We start from the raw sequence: 20,752 nt of genomic DNA, 5'->3' as shown, positions 1-20,752 counted from the left end.
TTCTTAAACCCCTCTCCTCACGCCCCAGAGGGAAGGAAAAGTCTCCTGCCTCTTCTGCAGGTGCAGGCTTTTCCCCGGACTCCCTCCCGGCTAGCTGTGGTGCACTAACCCCTTCAGGCTATGTTCAAGCCGCCAACCCCAGTCCTCTCCCTGCGCTCCGGCCTCAGCTCGCAGCCCCGCCCGCCCCGGCGGGTGAGCAGACAAGCCTCTCGGGCTGGTGAGTGCCGGTCGGCACCGATCCTCTGTGCGGGAATATCCCCGCTTTGCCCTCCGCACCCCTGTGGCTCTGCTCTCCTCCGCAGCTTCGAAGCTCCCCCCTCCGCCTCCCGCAGTCTCCGCCCGCGAAGGGGCTTCCTAGAGTGTGGAAACTTTTCCTCCTTCACCGCTCCCTCCCACTGGTGCAGGTGCCGTCCCTATTCTTTTGTCTCTGTTTTTTCTTTTGCCCTACCCAGGTACGTGGGGAGTTTCTTGCCTTTTGGGAGGTCTGAGGTCTTCTGCCAGCCTTCAGTAGGTGTTCTGTAGGAGTTGTTCCACGTGTAGATGTATTTCTGGTGTATCTGTGGGGAGGAAGGTGATCTCCGCGTCTTACTCTTCCGCCATCTTCCGCCTTCCCCCCTCATCTGAATTTATATTCAAAAGTTTTAAGCAATTACAGTCCAAATGTTTAGCACTTCTTTGTTAGTCTTAAATTTGTCTGTTCCTGCTCTCTTCCCAGCCCCTACTTCTCAAATGGCTGAAAACAGAAGTCTGTTTCTTGCTAATCGAAGGCTGCTTTGAATTTAGGCACCCTCTATGGCTGTGCTGTCTAGTACAGTAGCCATTTGTGGCCATTTAAATTTTTTGAATTGAGATATATTTCACATACTGTAAAATTCACCTATTTAAAGTGTACAGTTTAGTGGGTTTTTATTGTATTCACAAGATTGTGCAACCGTCACCACTATCTGATTCCAGAACATATTCATCACTCCAGAAAGAAGCCTGTACCCTTCCTTTAGCCGTCATTTCCCCATCCCCCTCTCCCTCTGCCTCCTGGCAACCATTAATCTTTTTGTCTTTATGAATTTGCCTGTTCTAGACACTTCATATAAATGGACTCATATGTGATTTTTTGTGTCTGCGTTCTTTAATATAATGTTTTCAAGGTTCACTATATTGTAATATGTCAGTATATCATTTTGTCTTTTTTTAAAATAACAGTTTTATAGAGATATAATTCACATACCATTTAAGTACCCATTTAAAGTGTATAATTCAGGAGTTTTTAGTATCTTCACAGATATATGCAATCATAAGTACAGTTAATTTTTAGAACATTTTCATTACCTCAAAAAGAAACCCCATACCACTGAGTTACCACCTCTTATCCTCCCAGCTGCCTATATCTAGGCAACTACTAATATAGTTTTTTTGGGTTTTTTGTTTGTTCTGGACATTTCATAGAAATGGAATCATATGCTATGTGGCCTTTTATGTCTAGATTTTTTTCACTTATCGTGCTTTCAAGGTTCATCCACGTTGTATTATGTATCAGTGCTTCATTCCTTTTTATAACTGAATGGCTGTACTACACTTTTTTTATCCATTCCTCAGTTGATGGATTTTTGAGTTGTTTCCACATTTTGGCTATTATGAATAATGCTACCAGAACATATATTAACATGTAACGTTATAAACATTCATGTATACGTTTTTATGTAGGCATATATTTTTTCTTTCTCTTGGGTATATACCTAAGAATGGAATTGTCAGGTCACATGGCAACTATATTTAACTATTTGTGGAACTGTGAGATTGTTGTCCAAGCTGGTTATACCATTTTACATTCCCACTAGCATTGTACAAGAGTCCTAGTTTCTCCACATCCTCATCAATACTTGTTATTGACTGTCTTTTTGCTTACAGCCGTCTTAGTGGGTGTGACGTGGCTTTTTTGTTGTTTTGATACGCATTTTCCTAACAACTAATGATGTTGAGTATCCTTTCATGTGTTTATTGACCATTGGTATATCTTCTTTGGAGAAATGTCTATTCAAATCCTTTGCACATTTAAAAATTGGATTGTTTGTCTTTTCATTTTCTAATTGTAAGAATTCTTCATATATTTTGGATACAGGTCCCTTATCAGATATTTGATTTGCAAATACAGTCACCCACCATCAACGGGTCCCGCATCTGTGGATTCAACGAACTGCAGATCAAATTGGTAGAACCCGAGGATACGGAATCCGAGGATGCAGAACCCATGGATACTGAGGTTATATAAAATGGATATGCCATTTTATATAAAGGACTTGAGCAGTGGTGGATTTTGGTATCTGCAGGGAGTCTGGAACCAGTCCCCCAAAGATACTGAGGGATGACAGTATTGTCTTCCATCTGTGGGTTTTCTTTTCATTTTCTTGATGGTGTCCTTTGATGCACAAGTTTTTAATTTTAATGAAGTCCAACATATATATTTTTTCTTTTTCTCTGTGCTTTTGGTATTATATCTAAGAAACTATCACCTAATCCAAGGTCACAAAGATTTACTCCCATGTTTCCTCCTAGGAGTCATAGTTTTAACTCTTACATTTAGATCTTTGATCTGTTTTGAGTTAATTTTTGGTATGTTTTAGAGGGCCCATATTTATTCCTTTGCATGTGCATTTATTCATCTCAGCATTGATTGTTGAAAAGATTTTTCTTTCCCCATTGAATTATCTTGGCACCTTTCTTTTTTTTTTTTTTTTTTTTTTTGCGGTACATGGGCCTCTCACTGTTGTGGCCTCTCCCGTTGCAGAGCGCAGGCTCCGGATGCGCAGGCTCAGCGGCCATGGCTCACGCGCCCAGCCGCTCCACGGCATGTGGGATCTTCCCAGACCGGGGCACGAACCCGCGTCTCCTGCATCGGCAGGCGGACTCTCAACCACTGCGCCACCAGGGAAGCCCGGCACCTTTCTTGAAAATGAATTTCCCATAAAGATATTATTTTGTTTCTGGACTCTCAGTTCTAATCCATTATCCATGTATATCCTTACTCCAGTACCACAGTCTTGATTATTGTAGTTTTGAAATTTTGATGTATGTGTCCTCCAACTTTGTCCTTTTTTAAAATATATATATATATATGTATATATATATATATTTATTTATTTTTTGGCTGTGTTGGGTCTTAGTTGTGGCATGCAGGCTCTTTGTTGCAGCACGCGGGCTTCTTTCTAGTTGTGGCACGCGGGCTCTCTAGTTGTGGTGCGCGGGTTCAGTAGTTGCGGTGCGCAGGCTTAGTTCCTCCACCAGGGATTGGACCCGCATTCCCTGCATTGGAATGCATATTCTTAACCACTGGACCACAAGGGAAGTCCCCCAACTTTGTGCTTTTTCAAGATTATTTCAGCTACTCTGCATTCCTTGAATTTCCATATGAATTTTTGGATGCCTTGTTAATTTCTGCCAAAAAGGCTGCTGGGATTTTGACTGGGATTGTATTGAATCTGTAGATAAACTTGGGGAGCCATCTTAATTACATTAAGTCTTCTGATCAATGAACATGGGATGGCTTTCCACTTAATTAGTTCTTTAATTTATTTTAATAATGTTTTGTAGTTTTCAGTGTCTAAGTCTTATACTTCTAATTTTAAAATGATTTCTAAGTATTTTATTCTTTTGGATACTATTGTAAATGGAGTTGATTTCTTAATTTTTGGATTGTTTATTACTATATATACAATTGACTTTGTATATTGACCTTATATGTTACTGAAATTTAAATTAATTGAAATTCAATTTAAATTTTACATTTCTACTACCTACCTTTCAAGTGCTCGATAGCCACATGTGCCTAGTGACTGCCATATTGAATTACACAGATTTGATTATTTCCACGGTTATAATTCTATTCAATGTCTACACCCTCACCCCCCCCCAAAAAAAAAGAGTACCCCCTTTACTTTTGATTTCCCTCTGTCTGGAGACTCTTTCAACTTTTATGTTTCTTCTGATTTTTACCTCCACGTGTCCATGTTCATGTTGCTATTTTTAAAGTTTTAGATAATTCTGCTATGAGAAATGGTGACTTCACTTTCCTATACTTTTTCCCATCTTTTCAACATAACTTCTAGCAGTTTGGATTTATTGTATCCATTATATCTATGTAAATATTCACAGCTGAATCATACAGTGGACTGGTGATTTTATTTCCTTTCCTAAGCAAATTTTTTCTTTTCCTTGGGGCTAATAATTACCTCACTTCTTCGAAGGCTTAATTACTTATGTATCTATCTCTGTTTCATCTCTAAACTTTCCTCTGGATGTATAAATCTTATCTCAATATATTAAAGCATATTAGTGATCTATCAGTTGTCAAAAACTGTGAAGGGTCTGAAATTTAACCCTGTTTTCGACCTAACAGGCTAGCTAGCCACAGTTTTATGGTTGCTGTGGCAGAAGACATGAGACTCCTGTGTCAGAGACATAAGACTTTATTACTCACAGCAATAACATTAGAGTATCATTATTCCTAAAACCCCTGACTTTCAGTGTGAAAATCCTTATTTTCACTTATTATTATTCCTAAATAATATTCCTAAAACTCCTGCTCTTATTCCTAAAACCCCTGATCTCAGTGTGACATGAGGAAGGCCAGGTGATATCTGCACATGCAGTGGGTTGCATTATTGGGAGGAACCCTGAATTTAGGGAACCTGAATCTTTTATGTAGGTCAGTAAAAATACCTGCCCCTTGCTCCAGAGGGAGATACTCTTTATCTTCTAAGACTGTTTTCTGTACAAACATACTTGAAAAGATAGTGAAACAAAGGCCATCAGTGCGTCTGCTCACTGCAATGTACAAAATGCAGAAGAACCACGGAGAATTGTCTCCCAATATCAGTTTTATTTCCTCCCCAAGGAAGTGTATTTCTTGGAGCCCTTGGCTGTTCTTCTCCAATATGGATTATATGAATTATTAACCCAGCCGTCATCTCAGAAATTTTCTTTGCCATTGATCTTTGATTTTCCTTTGCCTCTTTGATGTAGATGCTATTTTCTGGATTCCATGCTTCCTCCTTTCTTGCCTTTCTGTTTTGAGGATGTACATCCTCCAGTGCTTCCTGAGAAACGGTACATGGAAAGTTTAAAAAAAAAAAAGTGTGCTGAAAATCTTATTCAACTTTCACTAGATTGATGGTTTGATTGGTAAGGAATTATAGGTTGGAAATAATTTTCTCTCAGATTGTAAAGACATTCTTCTATTTCTACATTTTCTATTAGCTTTTGGTGTTGCTTTTGAGAAGTCAGGTGCCATTTTGCTTCCTTATGGTTTTTTTTTCTATATATTTTTTTTTTCTCTCCCTGTCTGGAGGCTTGTAGGATCATTTATTCCTCATGATGATGTTTTTTGCTATTGGTCTTTTTCCATCAGTTGTACTAAGCATTTGATGAGTACATTTAGTGGAGTCTTATATTCTTTAACTCTGAAAAATTGTGTGATGTTTCTGCTGTGTTTTCTTTTTTTGTGTTTTTATTAGTCGGATTTGGACCTCTTGGGTTGAGTTTCTAAAATTGTTTTCCCTTTTTTGTGGTTTTATATTCTTTTAAAATGTCTCTTTACTGTTTTTCACAGTGGCTGCACCAATTTACATTCCTCCTAATAGTGTACAAGGATTCCCTTTTCTCCACATCCTTGCCAACATTTGTTATTTGTTGTCTTTTTTTTTTTTCTTTTTTTTTGGATGATAGCCATTCTGACAGATGTGAGGTGATATCTCATTGTGGTATTGATTTGCATTTCTGTGAATGATTAGTGATGTTGAGCATCTTTTCGTGTGTCTGTTGACCATTTGTATATCTTCTTTGGAAAAATGTCTATTCAGGTCTTCCGCCCATTTTTAATTGGGTTTTTTCAATACTGAGTTGTATGAGCTGTTCATATATTTTGGATATTAACTCCTTATCCGTCATGTATTTGCAAATATTTTCTCCCATACTTGAAATGTGTTTAAAAAGGCAACTGAGTAAAGGAGAGCATCTTTAAGTAATAAGGAAAGTGTTTTAAAACTTTTGTCTGTTTTAAAACAAATTTGATGTCAAATTTACCAGACTTATTTTTTTCCTAACCTAAAATAGATACTGTTATAAAACTTGTGATCTGTCACTTTTTAGATAAGCATGTATAGTTGAATCTAAAATGACCTACTTCCAAATTCCAGAAAAGAATGATGGTATTTTATAGCTGAAAATGACGTAATAGTCTAGATTTTCCAATGTAACAAGTAGTAACTGATTTCTTGAGAGTATAAGTGAGTTATTTATGACCTGGTAAGATAGTAGCAGAGCTAGAATAAGAACCCAAATGCCCTATCTTTTCTGTTATCCTCATCATTTTCTAGAAACCTCACTTTGGCTGTAGTGATAGGTTTTCCTGAAATAGCCAACCACAATCTCAGCAAATAACTTTATTTTTTGAATCTCGAAAAGATTAGTCAGTGATCTTTTGTTTTATTTCTAAAGTAACCTTCTTCTTCTCTCCACCGATACTTTAGGGGTGGAGGTGAATATCAAGTTTATCTGCCTCAGTTGTTTCCAGTTAGCATATACATAGGTTGTCTAGGTAGGTGACATAACAACTATTTTAAAGATGCCGTGTTACTGAGAGCTGAAGCCAGTATATATTAAGCTATTAAAAGTAACACTTTTAAGTGTTTTAGGATTCCTTGGCTTCAAGTGACAGAAACTCAATTTGAAAAAACTTTTTTTAACTTTTCCTCTTGGTGTTTAATACGAAAAGCAAAGCAAGCATCAGTGAATATTAGCTTAGAATAATGTTCTTTTCCATAATGATGCTCCTTCAGGCAACAGGGAACCTTGCTAACTTGTCAGTTCCAACAATTGGTGTAAGATCATCTTCTGATCATAAGAAATCCGTGAAGCGTTCTGTTCCTTCTAGCTGAGTTTGGCGTAGACTTCCTTATTACTGAATAAATCTTGTTCAGTTTTTAAGTCTGTGGCATAGGTTTGCAGGGTCAACAAAACACTGTCCCCAAGAAGCTGTCTTCATGATGTTTTTTATTTTTTTTTAACATCTTTATTGGGGTATAATTGCTTTACAATGGTGTGTTAGTTTCTGCTTTATAACAAAGTGAATCAGTCATACATAAACATATGTTCCTTCATGATGTTTTGAGTTTAGTGACACTTGTGATTGTCAGGCTGTCCTCTTCCCCTTTTTTTTTTTTTTTTTTTGCGGTACGTGGGCCCCTCACTGCTGTGGCCTCTCCCGTTGCGGAGCACAGGCTCCGGATGCGCAGGCTCAGCGGCCATGGCTCACGGGCCCAGCCGCTCTGCGGCATGTGGGATCTTCCCAGACTGGGGCACGAACCCGCAGCCCCCTGCATCGGCAGGTGGACTCTCAACCACTGCGCTACCAGGGAAGCCCTGTCCTCTTCCCTTTTATCATCTCCGCATCCATCCTGGTCTTTAAACTCTCTGAACTCCTCAGCAGGCGTGCACCGTACCTTGAGTATGGTGGTCAGTTCCTCTTCAGTCAGCACCTCCTCCTGCCCAATCACAAATAGCAAAAATGTGAATGTATTAGTTACTAACCAAGCCATGTGAAAAAGTAGGAATGGCTGGCATCAAGAACTCAAACTCTCTCATTTCTGTTTCTTTCTGTGTGTTGGCTTTGTCCTTTCAGATAGGCATACTCCGTGTCCTGTGAGATAGCCGTACATATGTTTCAGACCTCATACATCTAAGAGGAGAGGAAAGTTCTCTCTTCTAGAATCAGTTGGAAAAAATCCAGAGATGTATCTGTATTTCTCTGGAAGAAAATCACTGTGGCCTAGAATGGGCAAAAGTATTAGAATTGGCCTAGTGTAGGTCACACCCAGGGTATGAGGTGGAGAGAAGTTTCTTTTCTCTTTTTAATAAAGATGGAGGGAATGTTAGATAAAAATGTGATCCGCTATGACACGTTAAATACAATTTTTCAGTCTTTTACATATGTCTTTATAGTTCTCTCCATCCCATATGAACTTATCTTCTAATTCCCAAGCAGTTAGATGAATTTTCACTGATTACATTTTCACTTGACTTCCTATGAATGACATCTTACTTTTATCAGTAAAAATGTCTCCAGATCACATTTCGAGATAGAAAACCCTCTTGGGAAGGTTCTTAATAGCAGGCTTACCTCATTTATAATTGCTACATGGTAACTTACAAATCATAGGGAGCGTTGTTTCTGATCTAAGTTCTTGCCTGTTCTTTTTTCTGGCTCTGTGTGTGGAGGAGTGGTGTGTGTGGGGATAGGGTGGGCGTGGATAGGCATCTACCTATTGATACTTTGGGTCTTTTAAGCCTCTACCCACTGAAAAATTTTAGAGAATTCCACCTATAGTTTCTCTCATTTGTAGAATCTACACAGAGATCCCAAATTCATACCTTGCTTGATCTGAAAGAATTAACCTTTTTCATCTGTTAAGTTAGAACAGTATATAGCTTATATTCTTTTGTTTTGTTTTTTTTTGCGGTACGCGGGCCTCTCACTGTTGTGGCCTCTCCCGTTGCGGAGCACAGGCTCCGGACGCGCAGGCTCAGCGGCCATGGCGCACAGGCCCAGCCGCTCCGCGGCATGTGGGATCTTCCCGGACCGGGGCACGAACCCGTGTCCCCTGCATCGGCAGGTGGACTCTTCAACCACTGCGCCACCACGGAAGCCCGCTTATATTCTTAATATAGAATATGTAGTATATTTATATATACTGACACTCTCTATATATATATACAGTACATGTACTGGTACATACAGATTTAGGTATTTAGAAATTGAAGCGATTTTACACTTAAGACACTTGTAAGTTTTCTATTCAGTTGCTATATCTTGTGTTAGGATTTTAAGAAAACTTTTAAATGATTTAAAAATGGTTTGTATTGCCATGTAAAGTCATGAATGACAAAGGTTCTGATTTGTAAGAAGATAAAGAATGCTTTAAACACAAGGTGCAGTTTTGGGTGGAGAGGATTTTTTCACTTAGAGTTTTGAGAAGCTGGAAAGGGGAAGTGGGATATGATGAGGGGAAACAAATTTAGTTGTTTTTAGGTTAGGACAGTTGAGGAGCTGCAAATGTGAGGGGAGAAGAATTAGAACACTGTAGCTGATGGAGGACAGAGATGGTAAGCACAGAGAGGTATGGACAGGCCAAAGTAGCAGTTCAGCAAGAGGAGTATAAAGGAGAATTTAGGTACTAGGGATGAGCTGATTCAGAATAACAAATTGCTTGGGGATCAGTAGAATTGGGTTCATTATATGGGCTAGGTAAGAAGCAACAGATGATGAGCCCACCATGCAGAAAAGGAAGTTTGCTTGGCAAACTAGAGACTGGGCCAGCATTTAAGGGCATGACTCCAAGATCAGGATACTTCTGAGTTGAAAATGTTGACCCAACGCAGGGATTAAATAGGATTCTTGTTAGTCTCTTTTGCCTCTTGTTGCTGATACCATGTATGAAACCAGGAAGGACCAAAATCAGGGTAATTACTTTCAAGTATGATCTATACTTTGTTATTCAGGAATAATACATTTCTTAGGAGAAGTGTGGCTCAGCATGAGCACCATCTCTAAAGGTGCAGCTGGTGACTGTCAGTCACCTGGGCTCCCTAAAGCATGGTCTCTTGAAGGGAGGTCAGAACATGTGTCTCTGTGGCCACCACAGCAACCTTTGCTAACTAATTAATTTTCCAATCTGTTAGAGAAGTTCCAGAGAAGACTCTTAACTGGCTTAACTTGAATCAGTGTCCTCTAAATCAGACAGTGTCCAAAGGATTGGTGTACTTTAGGTAAGCTTGGGTCTTGTGTCCATACCTGTGGCATGGGTAAGGTGGAGGGAGAATGGGAGTCAACTGCCACGAACTAAATTTGCCACATGAATGTGGAATTCTTTAACCAGAAAAAACAGTAATAGATGCTGAACAAGAAAGAGATAATACTATCTTTAATACTGCTTTCCTGTACTGAGTTATTTTTTGTTCGTTTGTTTTGGCCAGGAGACAGTGTAGAAGATGACTATAAAGGAAAACAGAATGAAAACTCTAAAGCAAACAGAAAGGCAGAGCCTGTTGTGTTTTTGTTTGTGTTTGGCTGTGTTGGGTCTTTGTTGCTGCACGCAGGCTTTCTCTGGTTGCGGCGAGCGGGGGCTACTCTTGGTTGCAGTGTGCGGGCTTCTCATTGCAGTGACTTCTCTTGTTGTGGAGCATGGTCTCTAGGCACGTGGGCTTCAGTAGTTGCAGCACATGGGCTCAGAAGTTGCGGCACGCGGGCCCTAGAGTGCATAGGCTTCAGTAGTTGAGGTGCATGGGCTCAGTAGTTGGGGCGTGCAGGCTCTCCAGCAGGTGGGCTTCAGTAGTTGTGGTGCGCAGGATCAGTAGTTGTGGTGCACGGGCTTAGTTGCTCTGCAGCATGTGGGATCTTCCCGGACCAGGGATCAAACCCGTGTCCTCTGCATTGGCAGGTGGATTCTTAACCACTGCGCCACCAGGGAAGTCCCGTAAACAGTTTTCTTTTTTGTTTGTTTGTTTTTTTGCGGTACGCGGGCCTCTCACTGCTGTGGCCTCTCCCGTTGCGGAGCACAGGCTCTGGATGCGCAGGCTCAGCGGCCATAGCTCACGGGCCCAGCCGCTCCGCGGCACGTGGGATCCTCCCGGACTGGGGCACGAACCCGTGTCCCCTGCATCGGCAGGCGGACTCTCAACGACTGCGCCACCAGGGAAGCCCCATAAACAGTTTTTAATACTAAATATCTTATGATATAGTTGTGCCAAATTTATGTAACTCTTTCCCTGTTGTTGGACATTTATATGGTTTCTAATTATTTGTGTAAGAGGATATTAAATGAGACTTTATTTTGTTGTCTTGGTGTTATAGTTCAGGCTCCAAAGTTGAGGACAATATTTAACAATTACCTCTGTATTTTAATAAAGGCTGTTACGTTACTCTTATAGGACCTGCTGAGAGATGAGACTGCTTTTCACCCCCTTATTCTCTGTATATCCATTAATATACATATACATAGGTATATATATCCATTCATTTACATATGTGTATGTAAACGAATAAAGATTTCTTATAAGAGGGTGGTAGAAATGCTGTGCTTCTCCCTCATATCCACATATATCAGGAGAGGTTTATGAAAATCAGTCATAGAAATTGGGGTTGTCTACTAAAAAGGAGGATTGAGATTTCATCCCCAGTTTGAGGTTTGCTAATCTGTAGAAATGTTTGAGCTGTGCACAGGGAGCGAGATCTGAGTAGATCCTGACTGAACTGGGCATGATATGGGAGTAGGCATGAAAATTGTTGCCTGACTTTTCTTTTTTTCCTTTCGCTGCATTGGGTCTTCGTTGCAGTGAGCAGGCTCTACTCTTAGCTGCGGTGCGCGGGCTTCTCACTGCGGTGGCTTCTCTCGTTGTGGAGCACGGGCTCTAGACGCGCGGGCTTCAGTAGTTGTGGCACGCGGGCTCTAGAGTGCAGGCTCGGTAGTTGTGGTGCACGGGCTTAGTTGCTCTGCAGCATGTGGGATCTTCCCGGACCAGGGCTCGAACCCATGTCCCCTGCATTGGCAGGTGGATTCTTAACCACTGCGCCACCAGGGAAGCCCTGCCTGACTTTCCTTGAGAAAATTCTGAAAGTTAAATCCTACTGGAATGGAGCAAAGAGAGAAAGCTGTATTGGGAGGACCTAGTACTTCTAGAGTTTGGAGGTGCAAAAATACTGATTTTTTTTTTCCTCTATGGGCTAAATAAGTAGAACAGAAGGTAGCTGGGATAGAACTGTCTTATAAGAATGTTGGTTATAGGGCTTTTATTTTAGATCAGTTTTAGTTTTACAGAAAAAATGGAATACAGAGTGTTCTCATATACCCCTAAACCCCTACGCCCAGTTGCCCCTTTTATTAACATCCTGCACTAGTGTGGTACATTATCAAAGCTGAACCAATATTGTAATTATTAACTAAAGTCTGTAGTTTACATTAGGGTTTGCTTTCGGTGTTTCACATTCTATGATTTTTGACAAATGTATAGTGACATGTACCCACCATTACAGTATTATACAGAATAGTTTCACCGCCCTAAAAATCTCCTGGGTTCTACCTATTTATCCCTCCCGTCCCTTTCCACAAACTCCTGGCAACCACTGATCTTTTTTCCTGTCTCCATAATTTTGCCTTTTTCAGAATGTCATATAGTTAAACTCATACAATATGTAGCCTTTTCAGATTGGCTTCTTTCACTTAGTAATATACATTTATTATTCCTCCATGTCTTTTCATGGCTTGATAGCTCATTTCTTTTTAGTGCTAAATAGTATTCAGTTGTTTGATGTACCACTGTTTATTTCTCCATTCACCTACTCAAGGACATCTTGGTTGCTTTTAAGTTTTGGCAATTATGAATAAAGCTTCTATAAATATCTATATATAGGTTTTTGTGTGGACATAAGTTTCCAGCTCTTTTAGGAAAATACCAAGTGCTGGATCATACAATAAGAGTATCCTTGTGCAAAATTTGTATAAACATAAATTTTCAGCTCATTTGAGTAAATACTGAGGAGCATGGTTACTGCATCATATGATAAGAGTGTATTTAGTTTTGTAATAAACTGCCAGTCTGTCTTCCAAAGTGGCTGTACCATTCTGCATTCGCACCAGCAATGAGTGAGAGTTCTCCTTCCACTTCCTCTCCAGCATTTGGTGTTGTCAGTGTTTTGGATTTTAGCTGTTCTAACAGGTGTGTAGTGGTATCTTGTTGTTTTAGTTTGCAATTCCTTCATGACATATAATGTTGAATCTTTTCATATGCTTATTTGCCATCTGTATATCTTCTTTGGTGAGGTATCTGTTCAGATCTGTTGCCCATTAAAAAATTTGATTGTTTTCTTACTGTTGAGTTTTAAGAGTTCCGTGCGTAGTTTGGATGCTGGTTCTTTATCAAATATGTTTTGTAGATATTTTAAACCAGTTTGTGGCTCGTCTTTTCAATATAACTGTCGTTTACAGAGTTGGTTTTAAATTTTCTGTCTTAAATTTGTGTATTTAAATTTACGTTTGTTACCCTGTTGGGTGTAGGGTTTTGATTTGCTTGTCTATATTTTGAAGCTTTATTATATTATTTAAAAACTTCTATAATATAGCAGTTTTGGAGATCGTAGTTGTCCTTCCTGACCATTGCTTTATATTTAAAAGATTTTCTACATCTGGAGATCAGATAACATAAAAAGGTCTATCATTTATTGCGCTCTTCTATTGTGCCAAGTTCTGTGCTAAATTCTTGGCATACATGATCTCGTTTAATCCTCCCTGTTTTTTCTGAGATAAAGATGTCTTTTTTTTTTTTAAGTAAGATAGAACTGAGAATGGTCCTTTTTTTTTAAATAAATTTATTTATTTATTTATGGCTGCATTAGGTCTTCGTTGCTGAGTGCGGGCTTTCTCTAGTTGCAGTGAGCGGGGGCTACTCTTTGTTGCGGTGTGTGAGCTTCTCATTGTGGTGGCTTCTCTGGTTGCGGAGCAGAGACTCTAGGCATGTGGGCTTCAGTAGTTGTGGCACGTGGGCTCAGTAGTTGTGGCTTGCGGGCTCTAGAGCACAGGCTCAGTAGCTGTGGCACGCGGGCTCTAGAGCACAGGCTCTGTAGTTGTGGCTCACGGGCTTAGTTGCTTCGCGGCATGTGGGATCTTCCTGGACCAGGGCTCGAACCCGTGTCCCCTGAATTGGCAGGCAGATTCTTAACCACTGCGCCACCAGGGAAGCCTTGAGATAAATATGTCTTATCTTCATGTCTTTCTTTTTTTTTTTTTCTTCTCTTTTTATATCCACAAATCTCTCTGCCCTCTTCATTTTTATATATTGCCCTGCCTCATACTTCAGAGATTAAAGCTACTAGCCTAAATCTTCATCTTCCCAGATTAAAATCTATAAACCTTTTTTTTTTTTTTTTTTGCGGTACGCGGGCTTCTCACTGTTGTGGCCTCTCCCGTTGCGGAGCACAGGCTCCGGACACGCAGGCTCAGTGGCCATGGCTCATGGGCCCAGCCGATCCGCGGCATGTGGGATCTTCCTGGACCGGGGCACGAACCCGTGTCCCCTGCATCGGCAGGCGGACTCTCAACCACTGTGCCACCAGGGAAGCCCTATAAACCTTTTAACTGCAGCAACTTTCTCCTTTTTCTTTTTTGCAAAGACGACAGTTTCTAAAAGAACTGTTCTCCTCCAATCAAAGACTAGTCTCTCCATTTGAGCTCTCCGCTTCTCAAATATTTTGTTCCTTTCCTTAAACCCTTTTGCCTCTTCCACCTTTCCTGTCTCATTAGATTGTTTATCTCAGCATGTAAAACTGCTCTGGTATTTCCCACCTTAAAATAAACCTTTCTTTAACACTATATTCTCTTCTAGCTCGTTCCATTTCTTTAATTTGCTGTATGGCCAAACATTTTACAAAGAGTTGTCTAAGTTGTCTAAAAGCTTTCTTCAATTCTTTTTAATTTCAAAAAAATATTTTTAATCTGTAGAATGAAAGCTCCCAAACATGGAAAAGGTAATGGAACGTAAAAACCCCGGATGGGCATGCTGGGCCCAAGTGTATAGTGAAGAGAGGACAGTTTCACGAGGTGAATTCCCGGAGAACGTGGGATAAAGAGTGAGGGAGGTTACTCAACCACCGACACCTGTGGGAGCATCAGCCTGAAATCCACAAGGCCACCCTCTCCACCCAGGAGAGGTCTGCCACCCGCCACCTCCTCCACTCAGTACTCATGCTGGTATGTGCTTAGTCATCTGGCATACAGGAGACACTCAATACAAGTCGGGTGTTGTAGAATTTCAGAATGAAAGAGAAATCATGAAGCAGTTGTAAATACCAGCAGGACCTGTTCAAGTGAGAATTAGAAACAGTTTGCCCTAGGGGCAGCATTTTTTTGTGCCAGAGTCAGCATGGGCCTTATGGGAGTGGGGAGGATGGACCTCTAAACTATGCCCTTGGAAAGGCTCCGGAAGGATGTCCTCAGGTGGTGAGAGCCGGCATTGGCACTTGAAGGAAGAAGGAGATTGTCAGACTGGTCCTCCTTCCAGGCACCTCTTCTCCCTCTGGCCCCCTTCCCCGGACCCTGCCCCACAACATACACACATTCAGCTCCTCTTCTTCCTTGGGCTGTCCCATTACCATCACCATGTTCCTCAAGGGCAGGTCCTCCTGCCGGAGCAGGAATTCAGGGCCTCCAGCTAGCTCCAGATACCCATGACCAGATTCTACTGAAGCTCAAGCTGTATTACCCACAACTCCCCGCCATGCACTCTCTGCTTCACCTGGTTTTTGCTCCTCCCAGGAGACCTGATTCCGTGGTTCCTTGGCTGGGCAAACTGTGTACGTCCCGTCTCACCCTAGACATCTATGCATCCAGATCAGACTCATCTTTCCAAGGCAAGCACAGATGATCCGCTTGGGGGAAGATCATCCGTATTCCTCTGGGGACAGGAGTCCATGTTGATCTGTCCTCTGGTTTGAGGTACTCAAACTTAGTTCTTCCTGCACCTGACAGTCTGTCCCCTGAGGTGTCACTTGTCAAGGTCATTGATGAGCACCATGTTGGATCCATGTCTTTGTTCTCATCTTGTTTTTCTGCTCAGCAGCTTTCAACTCAGCTGAAGGAAAACATTCCCCTGAATATTTTCCTCTCTTAAGTCCCTGATTACACATTCCCCAGGCTTTCCTTCTACCTCACTGGCTGCTCCTTTGTTCTCCCTTTGCTGGCTTCTCTTTAGGAGAGTCGTTCCTTGAAATGTTGGCATGCCCCAGGGATGAATTCTCAGATTTGCGTTTATACTCCTCAGGTATCCTCTTCTAGGTTCATGCTGTAAGTACCATCTATACACCAATGACAAGTGTTTATTTCCCACGCTGACCTCTCTCCTGAGCTTTGGACTCCTACATCCAGCTTTCCCCTTGGTAGTTCCTGTTGTACATCTAAGTGGCATCTCTAATGAACCACGGCTCTGTGGACCTTAGGGCTGCTTTCCCAGCATCCATCTCAATTCTTAAAATTCATTCTGATCTGATTTCTACACTACTGCTCAGCTAAAAATACTTTTTAAAAATTCATCAAGCAATTCCATATTGCCACAGCTGTTTACTGGATACTTTTCTGACCTCATCTTTCTTCTTAGTAGCATGACCATGTTGTCCTCTTAAAACAGTCCTTTCTCTTGATTTCTGCAGTCTCCTGGCACGTTCAGTATTACTTTTCCTTTCATAAGAGTATTTGGCATTCATCGCATGTGCTTCTCTTTCTTCGTCTTCCAAAGCAAGGTAACCACAAAGCAAATTTAAAACGATGCAGGTATGCTCTTTAAAACTTTTTTGTTAATTACTTGGTAAAAATGGTGCTTTGTTTCTGTCGTTTTTTTCCCCCTTCATTTGTGTGGCTGAATGTTTTCCCATGTTCATCTTGTGTTCTTTCCTTGGTGAACTGTCCATGTTTATCTAATTGTGTTTTGCTATTTTTCACTATGACTTGTATGACTCATTCTAATTTGAATGCCATACTTTTTTTTTTGGAGACTGCATTCTCCATCCAGGAGTATGGAAGCAAATGAATATATTCCCTTTTAGGCATCATAGAAATTAATATTTGAACAATTCTGAAGACATAAGTATATTTCTAATATTTGGTATGGTCTTTTGGCAAAATTTTTCTATTTGTATATAATGATTGGCATATATTTTATTTTATTATTATTTTTTGTGGTACGCGGGCCTCTCACTGTTGTGGCCTCTCCCGTCGCGGAGCACAGGCTCCAGACTTGCGGGCTCAGCGGCCATGGCTCACGGGCCCAGCCGCTCCGCGGCCTGTGGGATCTTCCCAGACCAGGGCACGAACCCATGTCCCCTGCATCGGCAGGCGGACTCTCAACCACTGCGCCACCAGGGAAGCCCTTGGCATATATTTTAGAAGCTATTACTTTAATTTCTGTGAGATTTAGTGATGGGACCTTTCTTTTCAATTTGGTTTAGTAACAAGATTTTTTGGAATGCAGAATTGAAAGCTCAGTAAATAGGTAATCTAAGAATACTCCCCTCTCCTCAGCCCCATTATTGAATCAGGTGCTATGGCTCTGCCATGACCTAGATTAATTATATGTGTGATATTTTAATTTCTTAACAATTTTGTGAGAAAGAAAACGGTTAGTTACTATACTAATCTTAAATTTCAGCACGTCTCAGTCTTAAAGTAGGGGCAGTAGTGAACTGATGATATGTTAATAATACCAAACTTACATGTGTTCTGGATTCAAGAATCTTTTTCATGCCTCTGTGCCCTTGTTTAGGCTGTTTGCTCTGCCTGGAATATCTTCTCTTACTCCTGCTTGGCAGGATTAACTCCATTCTGTGAGACTCCACTTGGATGGTCATATAAGATAGTGTTCCTAGTTGGATGGCATTCATATCCCTGACCATTCTGCATTGACATTTTCTATTTTATATGCTTTTCTCTGTATTGGACTAAAGTCTTCTTGAGTGCAGAGAACGTGTTTCATTTTCATATTCTAGTACATAGTACAATGTGTGTCATGTAATATACATTCAGTCAATAAGGGTTTATTGAAATGAACTGATGAAATGAAATTAATCATGGCAGGTGTAGAAGAAATTGTTTAATACTTTAGATAACTGATTGAATGAGAACTTAGTACCTGTACTTTAACTAATGTGGTAATAGTTTATACCCAGAGCAAAAATAATTACATATTTTCCAGGTAGAGTAACAGGCTGCACTAGAGTGGGTGAGAGATTTACTGCTGGAGAAGAGAAAGAAACAGACAGTAGATCTCAAGGGTGTGATCTGTAGAGGAGAATTCTCTCCTGCATGTCCATACATGTCCGTCTTAAATATTATCATTGTTTTCCTGCCCCCTCCCCATTATCTATATACTTAAATCTCTACCAAATCTGTTTTCCTATTAGTAGAAGTGAAAAGGAAAAATAAATAATGGTAGTAACCTAGTGGTAATAATACTGCAGTCTTGAGCTGCTCTAGAGGGTGTAACGTTCTTATTCTTCATATTTCTCAGCACCCATCCTAGAACATCAAATTGAAAAACAAGTTTGAACTTTCTTTTTAGGGGTACACAGTAAGGCATGAGTACCATGGATGGTGCCTAAGCTTCTGGAGGTCAAAGAAATCTTTCTTATATCACTTCTTCCTCCCCACCCTCACTGCCTATTGGGTGATAGAAGTAACTTTGATTCTCTGGAACATTTTGGAAGATACACTTCAACAGATAATATGTAATGCCTGTGTGTAATGTGATGTGAAAGCATAATACTTACCCTCAAGGTCTTTCCACTAGGGCGTGTGGGAGTTTGGGTCAATGAAACATGCACATATCGGGTTGGCCCAAAAGTTCATTTGGGTTTTTCCGTAACGCCTTGCGAAAAACCCGAACGAACTTTATGGCCAGCCCGATATTCTAAAGTATGTGCTGTAAACCTGAAAACAAAATCCTGTGGGAATTCTCAGTAAGAAATGATCAGTATCACAATCAGGGATGATAAGGTAGGGGATGGGTTGTTGGTGAAGTTGATGGGTTCAGGTGAAGAGAATAGGCAAAGACACAAAGGTAAGAAACCAAGGTCTGTTTTGTGAACTGTTAAGTCTAATTAAACTGTAATCTAAGGTTCAAGTAGGGTTGAATGGAAGATAAGTTCTAGGCCATATTAAGGAAGACTGTAAATGATAAGTAAAGTTTTTTATTTAAGTAGGTAAGATGAAGCTCTGGGGGCTTCAGAACTGATTTAGAAAGATGAATCTGCAGGACCACGTGTAAGATACTACAATCTGACCTAGAAACTGGTATAGTAGTCCTGGCAAGAGATAACGAGGGCCTGAAGTAGAATGTAGGCAGTAGCAATTGAAAGAAAGGAAATGATATGTTGGCACAGATAGAATATAAGGATCATGTAAACGGATTAGGTGTAGGATACAGAGACTTGGAAAATATCTGAGGTGATGGAGTAATAATGTTATTAACAAAAGTAGGAGGAAGTAGTTTTGGGGAAGGTGGTGAGTTATAGATATACTGATACGGCACATTATACATGGTGAGGTGCCATGTAAACAGAAATATGGGTTTGGGAGAGATGGAAGTTAAGATGTAAATAGATTTAAAAATTCTGTGCTTGGAAGTGATAGCTAAGGAAGGAGTGAAATTTCTTTCTAAGGGTTGCAAGTACAGCAAGAAGAGTAGTCTGAAGACAAGAGTCTTTGGGAACATCCCCTTGTAGAGATAAGAAGTCAGTATCATGAGGGAAAGTGAAGAAATAACAAAGTAGGAAGGATTAATCATTGCCTAGGATGGCTCTTGGCAATAAGTCACTTTATTCTATGTAAGAATCTTTTCTCATAGGACTATTTGTACTTACCATAGCATACATTATAATATTCCTCTATAAGCCTATGATAATTTTCTCCTTTATCTAAATTTCTTCTTTTTTTCAGGAACTTAATCCCATTTAAATAGGAATATTAGATAACTGGGTTGAGGTGTCATAGTGCCTTTAATGCATGAACTATAACTGTGATAATTAAACTTGGTTGTAGCAAAAGATAAGAATATAGTCCCAGGTGTTTACTTATCATACATTGTTTAAGAATTACAAAATAACCTCTATTAGTGTTGTTCACTATTTCTTATATGTAAAATAAGATATTGTAGCTTCTCCATTGTCATTTATAAGGCTTCTAGGTTAAAGCAGCAATTTTGATATCAGTTTTATTTAAATAGGTTCTGTTTGCATTTATTCAGGTTTTTATTCAGCACTTAACTTTATAGGAAAACAATCTCAGACTTAGAATATGTGCTGCTGAAGCAAGCACAAAACTCTAAAACTTAGAATGTCCGCTCTTGTAAAATTAGGTTCTTATAAAACCTTAGTGAATGTCCGAGGGTTGACTTATCCATACAGCAGACATGCAGCAGCCTCAACACTTTAAAGCTTCATTTGGCGCTTAGAAATAACAAGAAAAATGTCTTGAGCCCCAAATCATTGTTTAAATAAGTGTGCAAATGTAAAATACATTTCAGAAGGATTAAAAAAATTGTTTTAACCAAAAAAAAAAAAATTGTTTTGGTGCTCTTATTCCTTACAAATATTCCTTGTGAGTAGTTGACTAGGACAGAGCACTTAAAGTTTGCTCTTTTGTATTAATGCATGCATTATGGTTTTACAAAGTAATATAGCTTTACTTTTTCTGATAACAAGTATTTATGTCCAAGGTAAAAAAAAAATAGACCATATTAAAAATCATTAAAAGACTCAAATTACATTCCTAACATTCAGAGAAAACTTATGTTAACATTTTGGGCCTTTTTCTGACTTTTTTCTCGTGCTTACATTTATACACAGTCACCTACAAAACTAGGATGATTGTGTTAAGGTACTTTGTAACCAGCTCTCTTTCAATTAGTTATTTCATAGATATTTTTCCATATCAGTAATACATAACAATACTATTTTCATTACTGCATAAAGGTAGTATATGAATGTATTGTTTAATCAGTCTCATGTTTTTTTCTTTTTCACCATTAACTGTCAGTGTACATCCTTGTCTGTGTCTTTTTCTTATTTGACTGTTTTTCTAAGCTAAGTTTAGAAGTTTAGAGTCCTAAAGAAGTTTAGAGTCCTAAACGGTGTGGGAGAGGGGAGAGTGGGACATAGTGGACTTTG

General features: G+C 39.9%; 1 protein-coding gene across 38 annotated transcripts in view; it reads left to right on the top strand.

The window, feature by feature from the left end:
- Positions 1–20,752, top strand: part of ABI2 (abl interactor 2) — a 103,376-nt gene that overhangs the window by 17,002 nt on the left and 65,622 nt on the right. For 5 of the 38 annotated variants that reach the window (XM_060152254.1, XM_060152247.1, XM_060152267.1 and 2 more), the window contains one exon: positions 2,117–2,257. The exons of the other annotated variants lie outside the window; for them this stretch is intronic. In XM_060152254.1, the coding sequence (XP_060008237.1) occupies positions 2,117–2,257 (141 nt within the window). Of the gene's footprint in view, positions 1–2,116; positions 2,258–20,752 lie in introns of those variants that run through there. 38 annotated transcript variants of the gene reach the window in all.

The sequence above is a fragment of the Lagenorhynchus albirostris genome, chromosome 6 (genome assembly GCF_949774975.1).
Source record: "Lagenorhynchus albirostris chromosome 6, mLagAlb1.1, whole genome shotgun sequence".
NCBI lineage: Eukaryota > Metazoa > Chordata > Mammalia > Artiodactyla > Delphinidae > Lagenorhynchus > Lagenorhynchus albirostris.
This window is presented reverse-complemented; position numbering and strand designations above follow the sequence as displayed.